This window comes from Dysidea avara, chromosome 7 (assembly GCF_963678975.1).
Source record: "Dysidea avara chromosome 7, odDysAvar1.4, whole genome shotgun sequence".
In the NCBI taxonomy this organism is placed as follows: Eukaryota; Metazoa; Porifera; class Demospongiae; order Dictyoceratida; family Dysideidae; genus Dysidea; species Dysidea avara.
In genome coordinates, this window is record NC_089278.1 from 3,793,434 (window position 1) to 3,804,737 (window position 11,304).

The window sequence follows — 11,304 nt, forward strand, 5'->3', positions numbered from 1 at the left end:
GAGTATCGTCTCTGCTTTCACTTGACGTATTTCGTACTAACATAGATGGCATCCTCGCTACAAATCTAACTCGAATTGCTGCTATCCGAAACATCTTTTTTTTTTTGAGGCGTGAGATGGACCGTTAACGATTCCCAAAAATGATGACATAAATTTGAATTAATTTGTAAACATAGAGGTGTACATTACTGTCCATTACTCTCCCCCTGAAACTGCTTCCTTCATTTTCTGCCTTTGAAGCTTCTTTTTTGACACTTTCTTTCTTTCCACCTCTTCATCTTTTGGCACAAACTCTTCATCCTTTTCTGTTAGGATCATTTCAATGTGACACGGTGACGAAAGGTATGCTGCATGTATTATAGCGAGGTTACAATTGTACTAAATAAAATACAAAACTTACGATTAATTCTACCATGTGCACGGTAAGTACGTCGCCTCATTTTTGCAGCTCTGTTAACTTGAATATGGTCAATAACCAAAGCATCTGTATTGAGTGCCTTAAAAATCATCACACACTTATTAAATGGTACCATTTGGAACAATTGTATCTAAAGTATACTTGCAGTATAAATTACCTTGACTTCTGCATTACTCTCAGCGTTCTTTAATAGTTGTAATAGGATCTTGGCACTTTTTTCTGGCCATCGACCTTGTGAGCATTTGAAATTCTTGGCCTGGGCCTTCCTTCCAACACCACCTACGTAACGTCTGAATGGTATTATCTGCTTCTTTGCTACGACATCTTTTAAGTATCTCACAGCCTTTCTTAAGTGCATGTGCTTGATTGCTTGAGCTGTTTCTCGAGTGTTCTAAAAATGCGCATCATTTAGAAATCCATAAAACTAGCATGTAACAATTACTGACTTTATAATGCACTCGGATGTTCTGCCCTCTCGCTTTGGTTGCTGTGAGAACGATACGATTAGCACAGCGACCAGTTATACACGTGACCATACTCACATTTGGCCGGGTTGTCTGGAAGAACTGCGTACCTCATCCTAACGAAAAGAATATAATCATATAATAGTACACATAGACTACATGTAAAACTCTTCACTATCTAGAAATCACAAGATGGAAAAGGATTAAACTAACACGCGAATACCTTCCTTAATCCTATCTCTCGCTCGCGTGATCGCAAAGGGCGTGCTTGGCGCTTAGAGTTCTGACAAGTATTTTGGTAGACAACCAGATAAGTTTGTTTGTGGAGTTTTTTTTTCATGATATTGTGTCATGGCCACCGGTAGTACTCTAGTACACCGATCTACTGGTTCGGGAGCGACATCAAACACTACCAAACCGGAATTTGATGACAAGGACGACCAAGAAATTGTTAATAACGGATACGATGATGATGGCGGTGACAGTAAAAGCGCCCGTTTAACTTTAATGGAAGAAATATTATTGTTGGGCCTTAAAGATAGAGAGGTAAGGGAAACTAGGCAAGAGGGAAGCAACACACGTTTGCGTTTTACTCGGTTTTTGTATAGCAACCTTGTGAATTGACTTATTCTAATACAAGCCCACTACTAATTTTTTTCGTGTATTTATAAAGGGCTACACTTCGTTTTGGAATGACTGTATATCATCTGGGTTGAGAGGGTGTATGATTGTAGAGTTGGCCTTAAGAGGACGAGTTGAACTGGAAAAACAAGGAATGAGACGGAAGGGACTTCTGTCGAGAAAAGTGCTCTGCAAGAATCCCACTAATACTGGTGATGTACTTCTAGATGAGGCTCTTAAACATATCAAAGAAACTTCTCCACCTGATAATGTTCAGAATTGGATAGAGTTACTAAGTGGTAAGCTGATTTTAGAATTATGGTATAACTAGAATTTTGTGTTTGTAGGTGAAACTTGGAATCCTCTCAACCTTCGCTATCAAATAAGAAATGTCCGGGAAAGAATAGCCAAGAACTTGGTAGAAAAGGGTGTGCTTACTACAGAAAAACAAAACTTTGTACTATTTGATATGACAACTCATCCACTCACAGACACAACTGCAAAACAGAAGCTGATTAAAAAGGTGCAGGACGCTGTTCTGACTCGCTGGGTGAATGAAACCAACCGAATGGATAAGCGAACTCTTGCTCTCATTATTTTGGCACACGCCTCAGATGTGCTAGAAAATGCATTTGCGTCGCTTCAAGACGATGATTATGACTTGGCCATGAAAAGGGTCAGGGAGTTGCTTGACTGTGAGCCAGAGACCGAGGTACAGAAACAAGGAGCTAATGATGTGATATGGGCAGTCGCTGCAGCATTCTTAAAGTGAAACGCTCAATAGTAATGTAATTATACATTGTTCATCTGAAATATTTCATGGTAATAAAAAAATCATCCATTAAAATAATTACAAATACAGTGGTATACCCACTAGCTGACTTGTATTTTATATAAAGCGTGTATGATTTAAGTTGACATGTACAATAATTTTTATATGTGAGTTATTACCGGGTTGGTTTTGTTGCAAATTTTACTAGTAATGTCATTTTGCCCTCGGGCTCATTTTTGATCAGTTCTATCACTTCTCTGTGTGTCAAGTTAGCAAAGCTTTTGCCGTTGACCTCCAAAATTTGATCACCTTTTTGAATCTTTCCTGACTGATGTGCAGCTCCACCCTCAAATACTTGCTTCACCTTTACTGGTCTCTTTGTGTCAACACCACCAATCAGCTGCATACCAAGACCTTGTGCACCTTTCCTGATCTCAATTGCTTTGACAGTACCAAAATCTCGTGGAAGTGTATGATGTCCACTTTCATGTAGTGAGGAAGTACTGTCACTGGTCTTCCTTCCTGGCCGATAATGCTTGGACATCTTTCGGTGTGGTGTGGGTATTTCTGGTAACATTTTCCTTGAGGAACGTGGGGATTGGTTGCAGGAGCCAGCAAGCGAAGCTGCAGCAGATGAAAGAGGTGTGCCTTTTAGTTTAGCTACTCCCACATAACGAACTGCTACAATAGTAATATCATTGCCTGTACTTCTTAGAATCTCCAATGCTCTTTTATTAGTCACATTACAAAGACTTATTCCATTGACTGAAATCAACTTGTTACCCTTTTGCAGTCTTCCATCCAAATCAGCCAAACTTCCTTTTACAATCTGTTTGACTCCCACATCACCTGTTGGTGTGTCTATTCCTCCAGCAATAGTTATACCTAACTTTGTGTTAGGCTTTTTATAGTATTCAACTGTAAATCTTTCTTCTCCAACTCCTACAGTTTCAGTTGGCCTATTAACACTTTCAGTTGGTTCATCGTTATCAGAATTGGACAAGTCATCAACGCTAGACTGTGCAGTTGAAGTTCTTTCAAGCATCTTTCTTCTACTTACAGTTCGAGTAGCAACTATTTTTATCTCACTGCCAGTATTTCTTAACACTTCTAATGCTTTTTTGTACGTCATACCACGTAAACTAATCTCATTAACAGAGAGAAGTTTGTTTCCTGGCTGTATCCTTCCATCTAGTTCAGCAAGGGTACCTCTTTTAATCTGTTTTACTCCAATACCATTTGATGTGTCTATATCTTCTGTAACAGTAATGCCAAGTTTAGAACTTTCATTTTTGTGAAATACTACTGTGAATTCTTCTGTTGTGGTTGGTTCGTCTTCATTTTCACTGTCAGAGTAATTGGCTTGTTCTGTTGGGTGGTTGTGTATGTGATTTGGCAAAGGACCAAGGGCTTCTTCTTGTTCCAAGAGTAATTCATCTCCACCTTGACTATCAAAGGAATTCTGTGTCATTGAACGTGCAAACTTCAGTTTGTCTGGTAAATGGTTAGTAGCTGGTTGGGTGCCGTCAGGTAAAGAACCAAGTGTTTCTTCTTGCTGTAAAAGTAACTTATCTCCACTTTGACTGTCAAATGAATTCTGTGTAACCATACGTGTTTGTTTAGGCTTATCAGATGTTTGGTCATCTTTTTTACGATTGTCTGGTGAATGATTAGTTTTTGAATCAGTGTCTGGTAAGGCTTTAAGTGCTTCTTCTTGCTCTAGAAATAATTCATCTCCACTTTGACTATCAAAAGAATTCTGAGTTATCGTACAAGCAAGCTTTGGCTTATCTGGTAAATGGTTAGTTGCTGCTTTGGTGTCTGGTAGTGTGCCAAGCTCCTCTTCTTGTTTTAATAGCAATTCATCTCCACTTTCACTGTCAAAAGAATTCTGTGTCACTGTGCGTGCGAGTTTTGGTTTATCTGGCAAGTGGTTGGTTGTTGCTTTAGTGTCTGGTAGTGTGCCAAGCTCCTCTTCTTGTTTTAATAGTAATTCGTCTCCACTTTCGCTGTCAAAAGAATTCTGTGTCACTGTGCGTGCAAGTTTTGGTTTCTCTGGAAAACAAACAGTGGTTGCTTGGGTGTCTGGTAAGGCTTTAGGTGCTTCCTCTTGCTCCAGAACTAATTCATCACCACTTTGACTGTCAAAAGAATTCTGAGTTATCATACGTGCAAGTTTAGGCTTATCAGATGGTGCTTTGACACTTGGCTGAGTGTCAAGTTTTTCTTCTTGCTTCAAGAGTAACTCATCTCCACTTTGACTATCAAAAGATTCTTGTGTCACAGCACATGCAAGTTTTGGCTTATCCTGAGCACTGTTTGCTATTTGGTTGTCTGCTTGTGTTTCTTCTTGCTTTAAAAGTAATTCATCCCCACTTTCACTGTCAAATGAATTTTGTGTGACTGCACGTGCAAGCTTTGGTCTGTCATTAAGCTCTTGTTCTGCATCCTTTTTTCTTTGAACCACAATCTTAAACAGTCCTAACAACTCCTGGAGCTTATCAATAGCTGCTTGATTTGTTACACCAATCATAAGCTCATCCCCAGCCACCACAATCTCATCACCGACTCTAAACTTGTCACACTTGTCAGCTAATGAATCAGGAATGATTGACTGAATGAAGACCATGCTATGAGCGGTGTCACATCCACCAGCAACATTGATCCCCAATAGAATGCTCTTTGGACGATTGAACTATAGTACATTACGTGCTAAATCAACCACTTGTTATTACAGTCAAACCTCTCTTAATGGAAGCCATAAAATTTGCTGGATAAAGGAGGTTGTTGGATTATCAAGTCACCTCTGTAATTTGACATTGTACAAAATCTAGAATTATGTCTGATTATGCAGTAAATTACAGGTAAAATGGGTAAATTACAGGTAAAATGGATCACACAAGGTTTTTAATTTTAGAATTTGCAAGTATTACAATTTTTTCTATTATTTGTCAACCAATTAAATGCTTTTGCTTAAAAATTATTTTCTGTGATTGTTTTTAATGCTGCTATTTATTCTCTGTTGGATTACAAAGGTTGAAAACAATGTATTAAGGGAATCAAATTTTGTGTCAGAGTACAGAGGTGTCAGATTACAGAGGTTGTTTCCAAAGTGTTGGTAAATGACATTTTGGTTGGATTAGAGAGGATTCTGGATTATGCAGGTGTCGGATTAGAGAGGTTCAACTGTACAAGGTATACCTTACCTCAACAGTTATTATGCCATTTCCTGAATCATCACTTTCTTCATTAGATGACAGAATATATCGAGTCCAGTTGTTGTCACATGCAACTTCAGTGGGTGGACACATTGCCACTATCTTCACTGGACCTTTTGGGAGCTTTTTCAGTATTTTTTCTGTCTCCCCAACTGACTTGAGCACATCACCATTGATTGATATCAAATGATCACCCACCCTAGAACAGATAGTTGCAAATGAACACACACACACACACACACACACACACATACAGTTTGGCTTACTTGATGTTACCATCCTTGATAACTGGACTGCGTGATGTTATTGCCTTAATAAATATTGATCCTGCATCATCACAACCAACTGTTAAACCGAGTCCCCAAAATCCTTTTATAATTTCAACCTCAAATGGTCCCATTTCACTTCTTGACCCAAACACAATTGAAGCAGGTCTTTTTCTCTCCATTATTATTTTTTCTGCAACTTTCTTAGACATAGCATTGTCTCGCATGACAACAGTGCTTTCCACTCCCATTGTTGGTGGTGCTGCAATAGTCTCTGCAACCTTCATAGATGTGACAGCATCTTGTATTGTAGCAGTTGTTTCTACTTTCATGGTGGAGGTTGGTGGTGGTGGTGTTTCAGTAGTTGATGATTTTACTGTAAACACTTCATCTTCGTTGTCTTCACTTCCTGCTTCTATACCATCATCATCTGAAGGTAACACATTAATAGGTTGTCTGGTGAAGGGATCTATTGGTGTAACTGGGGAAGATCTGTCTGATGATTGATGAGTGGCTACAGGTGAAGACTCTGGAGGTAATGACGTAGATGGTAAGTCTAGTGTTAGTTTGCTGGGATCTTTGGCTGTTATTGTGGATATGGATGCAAAACTACTGAGAGAAGAAGGCTGTTGTGGGATATGAGAAGAGTGACGTTTTAAAGAGCCAGTTGTTGTTTGATCATACACTTCTGAAGTCCGTCTAGAACCATAGAGTTTTGGTTCATACCCACTAGATCGTCTGGATGAATCTCTGTTGCCAAAGTCTGTAAGAGAACCCTTTCTAGACTGTAGGGGGCTGTCATCAAGAGACACTAGACTGCTTCTACTCCCAGCATAACTGGCCCTAGAGCCAGCAGCATAACTAGACCTTGGGCTGTATAGGGAGTCAATGTTATACTCTGGATCTCTGTACACCTCAACTTTGCTTGGCTTAGGAGCATCACCAAGGGTCTCTAGCACTTTAGCATGTGTTATTCCATACAGTGGTAGTCCATTCAGTGATACCAAGATATCTCCTGGCTTTAGGCCTTTCTCTTTCAAACTTCCCGCTACAAAACGTCTTACCTAAAAACAATAGTGATCTGTTATTTCAAACACGTATACAATTGCTTACCATAAAATAGCCTTCTTGTAGCTTTTGACTAGGAACAATAGTGAGTTTTCCTTTGGGTATCTTTGGAATTTCAAGCATAATAATTGAATACCCCATTGGAGGTCCATCTATTTCTTCTGAAGGAGATAGCACCACCTCAACATCCTTTGCAGGTTCAATAGAGCTAACATGGATTGAGTAATCATGTTCTGGAGGGGGACAAGATGGTAGTGGTGGTAAGCTTTCTTCGTCTTTCTCCCAGAGTATACTGTTTCTGTTACCAGAAGATAATATACTGCTGTCACTATACCGAACAGTGATGAAATCTTCTGTCCCACCACTTGGACTTTGTTTGATAATTCTGGGTGCCTCATCAAGTTCGTCCTCTGAAAACTCTTCAGTTTTAATTTCTTGACCGAATGGCACACTGCTTGATGGTTCCATTTCAATTTCCACAACTGATGTGTTTGCAGACTTCTGTTTCTCAGCATTAAAGAAATCATCAAGTAGTGATGTTTCACTTCCACTGCAGGAACTGAGCACTTGTGATGAGCGTGACACAAGCATAGTCACCTGTCCTTTACATTGTTTCAACAAATTTATAACTTCAGAATGAGGCATCCCAATTATTGACCTGTTGTTGATTTTAAGTATCTCATCTCCACATTTCAGCTTCCCCTCCAAACTTGCAATACAATCTGGGAACACTCGAGTCACCAGAGCGCCTTTGTGAGGTGTATTGTCTCCAGCCACTACTTCTATTCCCATTCTACCACTTCCCTTTTCAAATTCAATGACTTCTCTTTTCACAGAGTCAATGGATGGGTGGCGGTGTAACCGTCGAAGAATATCCACGTTGTTCATGTTGATGCCACTGCCAGAAGAAGACATGAATTGGGATTCCTGCAGATTTGAAATAGGAGTTTGCAGTAGAGGTGACTTCTTGGAGTCTGGCATACTACTATGACGTGAAATAGAAGATTTCTTATTGTCTGGTTTACTAGAGGATGGTTTTGAACCATGATGGGCATCTAATGGTTCATCACTATCAGGCTAAACAAATGTCCACATAAACACTCTAATACAACACACACATTTTTACAGTACCTGCACAATATCTTTATTTTTGACACTAGTCAGCAGTGGTGATGGTGATGCAGGTGATGTTGGTGATTTGGTTGATATCTTATCCAGCTCTCTTATTATACCAGAAAGGTCTCTTGGTCTCAAAATTTTAACAGTTACTATTCCTGGTTTCAGCTTTGCAAAAATCTTGGTCACATTGTCAGCAGTAATGCCTACTAAACTTATTCCATCTACCTCTAAGATTTGATCACCCCGTCTATGTGAAATATAGGACAGATTTTTTTTTCAGAATTACATATACCAACTTACTGAATGTGTTTAACATTTTCAACACTGATGACGCGTTGGATAACAATATCATAATCATTTTCATTAGTAGATAGTTTTGCCAGTTCAATACCAAGACCAGAATGAGGGTCTAGCCAAGTAAAGACCTTATTATATACTGGTGACGTGTGTGATATTTTGAATACCTTTTGTAAGCTGTATTGTGAGTGACCTCCCTTTTGTTAATGGAGATGCATCGGATGTCTTTCTTCTTCCAGATACAGTTAGTGATACTAGGCCATATTTATTGAATTCATTCTATGTTTAATTGAGAGTAAATATAGTAGCTTAGTAAGGTTATTCATGACAACTTACTCTAATTATCACTGCTGCGTCTTTAGCAGTACAATTTGTCAATGGTTCATTGTTGACCTTCATAATGTTGCTACCAATGCTTACTCTTCCGTCTTTAGCAACTAAGCCATCTGGATCCAAATTCTTAACAAATGGTGGGCCAGATCCATTCTTCAGTTGACCCAGTGCAATGCCAAGTTTCTTGCCTTGGCTACGAGGAATGACAACTCTTTTAATAGGTGGTGAGGGAGGTAAAGTTCCTTGCACAAGATTAGCACCGGACATCCTAGCCCATGGTGTTACCATTTCAAGATCCCCAGACATTCCTGATGGACTTAGCGATGATCTTTGATTATCCATTTGTTCATCAGACATTGTCTGAGTGGAAGTCTCAGCTTCATCCAGTGGTGCCCCTAGTGATAACTCCATCTGCATCATCTCAAGGTCATTTCCATCACCATCCTTTGAAATACTAGCACTACTGTCTTTTGACTTCTTTTTCTTGCTACCTTTGTGACTAAAAATGTTCAACTTTTTCAAAGTACCACCACTGGAGCTTTTATCCTTCTTGAAACCAAAGTCAGGACTATCCATTGAAGATTTATGTCTAGTGTCATCTGTGGGTGGTGACTGAAGTGCTTGGCTGGCAGCAGCAGGTACAAGATCTTTACTAAACACCCTCTGTTTAGGTGAGAAAACATCATCATCCTCATCACCGGTGTCTAACACTGAGTGAGGAATAGATTGATTGTTACTAGAAGAGGCTGCTGTTCCCTTAAAATCTGTATTGTCATCTCTTATTGCAACATTGGAACTCTTTTCAGGAATTGACAAGTTGTGATTAGCTAATGGTGAGACAGAGTTACTAATGTACCTCTCTTGTATGGAGGACAATGAAAAACGAGAACTGCACAAAGAAGTCTGTCCAGAAGGGTGCAGTGACTACAGATAAATATATAATATATTAATAGTAGTTCATTCAGAACAGTAGCAATTATCATTACCTCAGTAGCCACTACCAGCTGGACTGTAGCAGGCATGGATTTTAATACAGCCACTGCTTCCTTATGAGTAAGGCCAATCAGACTTCGTCCATTAGCCATTAGTAATTCATCATGAACCTTGAGACGACCATCCCTAAAGTAAAAGATAATCATTAATGTATTCTTAAAAACTGTATACATGCATGATTTTATTCTGTAGTTTCAAAAAAAGACACACACACACACACACACACACACACACACCTGTGGGCAGCGCCATCTGCTACAATGTCTCGAATGAAAATTCCAATATCTCCATATTTAGATCCTTTACCACCAATAACAGTGAGGCCAAGAGGACGACTTCCTTTCATAATGTGAATCTTGCGTACTTTCTTTTTCTTTGGCTAAACACAATCAACTAGTTTAACACATGAGGTCTCAAGTTACAGACTCTTACTATTCCTAGAAGTAGTCCAGATCCAGATGGTGTGACTGATTCACGAGCAATGTGAGCAGCAACCTCAACAGTGTTGGTGATTGCAATCTGACTGGACCTGCGTGAGCCAATAGAAGGTGCATATGAGGGATGATTGTGAATAGAAGATGTTGATGAACGCTTTGATGTAAAACTTCTTGCACTTTGTCGAATTGATGCATTTTCAATCAGAGCGTTTACATTTGAATCTTCTCCTTGTTTAAACCTTTTGGCTGGGGGTGGGTCAAGGGTAAATGGAGATGGCGGTAGTGTCCTTGAGTGCTTCAAGTTGCTTGTCAAGGCAGAGCTGATTACATCTAAAATCACTTTTCCGGATCGATGAGCAGTGTCAAGAATCCACCTGTATAATAGCAGCATATCACCACACATACAACACGTGCATGCACGGCACATGTACATGCACATAGACACACACATGGCCTAATACATCACCAAGCTGGCTGGCTTACCTTGCTCTTCGCAGTGAAGCCCAAGTAAGAGAATGACCATTTATTTTCACAACTTGGTCTCCAGCATTTAATAAGCCACTCTTGTGGGCTACACTACCAGGCTTAATCAAGCTGATCATGATTAAAGTCTGTGAATAAGCAGCTGAATATTGAGGTGATGCCACATCTAAGCAAATGCCAAGCCTTTCAACTGGATTGCACTCTAGCTCCACCACGTTACTCCTGGCAGCTCCTACCGACTGCACACCAGCTTGACACCTCGCGACAGCTGGTAAAATTTCACTGCAGAAGCCAGTCAGCAGTGAGATAGCTGTGTTCAGTGCTATGTCACTCTCTTCTTCTTCTGCGTATTGCTTGAACTCCCATAGTAGACTGAGGGTGCGCTCAGCATCAGCAATGGAAAGCGGCATCCTGCATTCAAAGAGAATTTACGCAGAATAACAATAACAACAGCAGAAAAATAAGCGTAACGCCCACCAGAAAGGACTGCTACAGTCAAGATTGTAGCCCAACAATAGCACAATACCGTACCTGATTTACTGCGATATCTACACTTGGCTTAACGATTATCAAGTAGACAGAGGAGCGATCATTTAAGCCTTGTTGACTTTATCCAATAGCAACAAAATGTGCCACGCCCAGTATAGTAGTTGTAAACACGTGAACTGAGTCTTTGAGTGGGGGCGAGAGAGCTGCAGGACAGAGCGTTTCTCCAGTGGATAAACAAAAAGAAATCTTATCAATGTTGTCAACCGGTTGTACAGTAGTTTATGTTCCTTCCCCGACCCCGGCAAGTACAGGGGATCTTCGAATTC

At 39.9% G+C, this 11,304-nt stretch overlaps 3 protein-coding genes across 3 annotated transcripts; 1 reads left to right on the forward strand and 2 right to left on the reverse strand.

Moving 5' to 3' along the window:
- Positions 1-141: 141 nt before the first annotated feature.
- LOC136261666 (large ribosomal subunit protein uL22-like) lies at positions 142-1,193 on the reverse strand. The gene is made up of 6 exons (XM_066055707.1): positions 1,106-1,193; positions 961-998; positions 865-905; positions 576-809; positions 401-497; positions 142-347 (listed from the first exon to the last, which is right to left on the reverse strand). Exons 2-6 carry the CDS (start codon positions 995-997, stop codon positions 196-198), a joined length of 561 nt encoding a protein of 186 aa, XP_065911779.1. The 5' UTR covers position 998; positions 1,106-1,193; the 3' UTR covers positions 142-195.
- On the forward strand, positions 1,123-2,441 carry LOC136261664 (Golgi phosphoprotein 3-like). Its single transcript, XM_066055704.1, has 3 exons — positions 1,123-1,428; positions 1,556-1,802; positions 1,851-2,441. Exons 1-3 carry the CDS (start codon positions 1,234-1,236, stop codon positions 2,273-2,275), a joined length of 867 nt encoding a protein of 288 aa, XP_065911776.1. The 5' UTR covers positions 1,123-1,233; the 3' UTR covers positions 2,276-2,441.
- LOC136261658 (multiple PDZ domain protein-like) lies at positions 1,591-11,158 on the reverse strand. Its single transcript, XM_066055696.1, has 13 exons — positions 11,021-11,158; positions 10,490-10,900; positions 10,002-10,380; positions 9,806-9,948; positions 9,563-9,695; positions 8,580-9,500; positions 8,411-8,522; positions 8,247-8,355; positions 7,959-8,193; positions 6,873-7,904; positions 5,760-6,823; positions 5,482-5,692; positions 1,591-4,970 (listed from the first exon to the last, which is right to left on the reverse strand). The coding sequence occupies exons 2-13, from the start codon at positions 10,897-10,899 to the stop codon at positions 2,451-2,453; spliced, it is 7,269 nt and encodes a 2,422-aa protein (XP_065911768.1). The 5' UTR covers position 10,900; positions 11,021-11,158; the 3' UTR covers positions 1,591-2,450.
- Positions 11,159-11,304: the final 146 nt, after the last annotated feature.

What these genes read in the sequence shown, in the direction of transcription:
- LOC136261666 (XM_066055707.1), bottom strand. Translation starts at nt 997, where the DNA reads ATGAGGTACGCAGTTCTTCCAGACAACCCGGCCAAAT. An exon ending in AGAGTAATGCAGAAGTCAAG is followed by an intron (nt 498 to 575) that starts GTAATTTATACT and finishes ATGATTTTTAAG; the next exon opens with GCACTCAATACAGATGCTTT. An exon ending in TGCACATGGTAGAATTAATC is followed by an intron (nt 348 to 400) that starts GTAAGTTTTGTA and finishes TAATACATGCAG; the next exon opens with CATACCTTTCGTCACCGTGT.
- LOC136261664 (XM_066055704.1), top strand. Translation starts at nt 1,234, where the DNA reads ATGGCCACCGGTAGTACTCTAGTACACCGATCTACTGGTTCGGGAGCG. An exon ending in TGGGCCTTAAAGATAGAGAG is followed by an intron (nt 1,429 to 1,555) that starts GTAAGGGAAACT and finishes GTATTTATAAAG; the next exon opens with GGCTACACTTCGTTTTGGAA. An exon ending in TTGGATAGAGTTACTAAGTG is followed by an intron (nt 1,803 to 1,850) that starts GTAAGCTGATTT and finishes TTGTGTTTGTAG; the next exon opens with GTGAAACTTGGAATCCTCTC.
- LOC136261658 (XM_066055696.1), bottom strand. Translation starts at nt 10,899, where the DNA reads ATGCCGCTTTCCATTGCTGATGCTGAGCGCACCCTCAGTCTACTATGG. An exon ending in AGCTGGTAGTGGCTACTGAG is followed by an intron (nt 9,501 to 9,562) that starts GTAATGATAATT and finishes ATTTATCTGTAG; the next exon opens with TCACTGCACCCTTCTGGACA. An exon ending in ATGGCATAATAACTGTTGAG is followed by an intron (nt 4,971 to 5,481) that starts GTAAGGTATACC and finishes AATGTACTATAG; the next exon opens with TTCAATCGTCCAAAGAGCAT.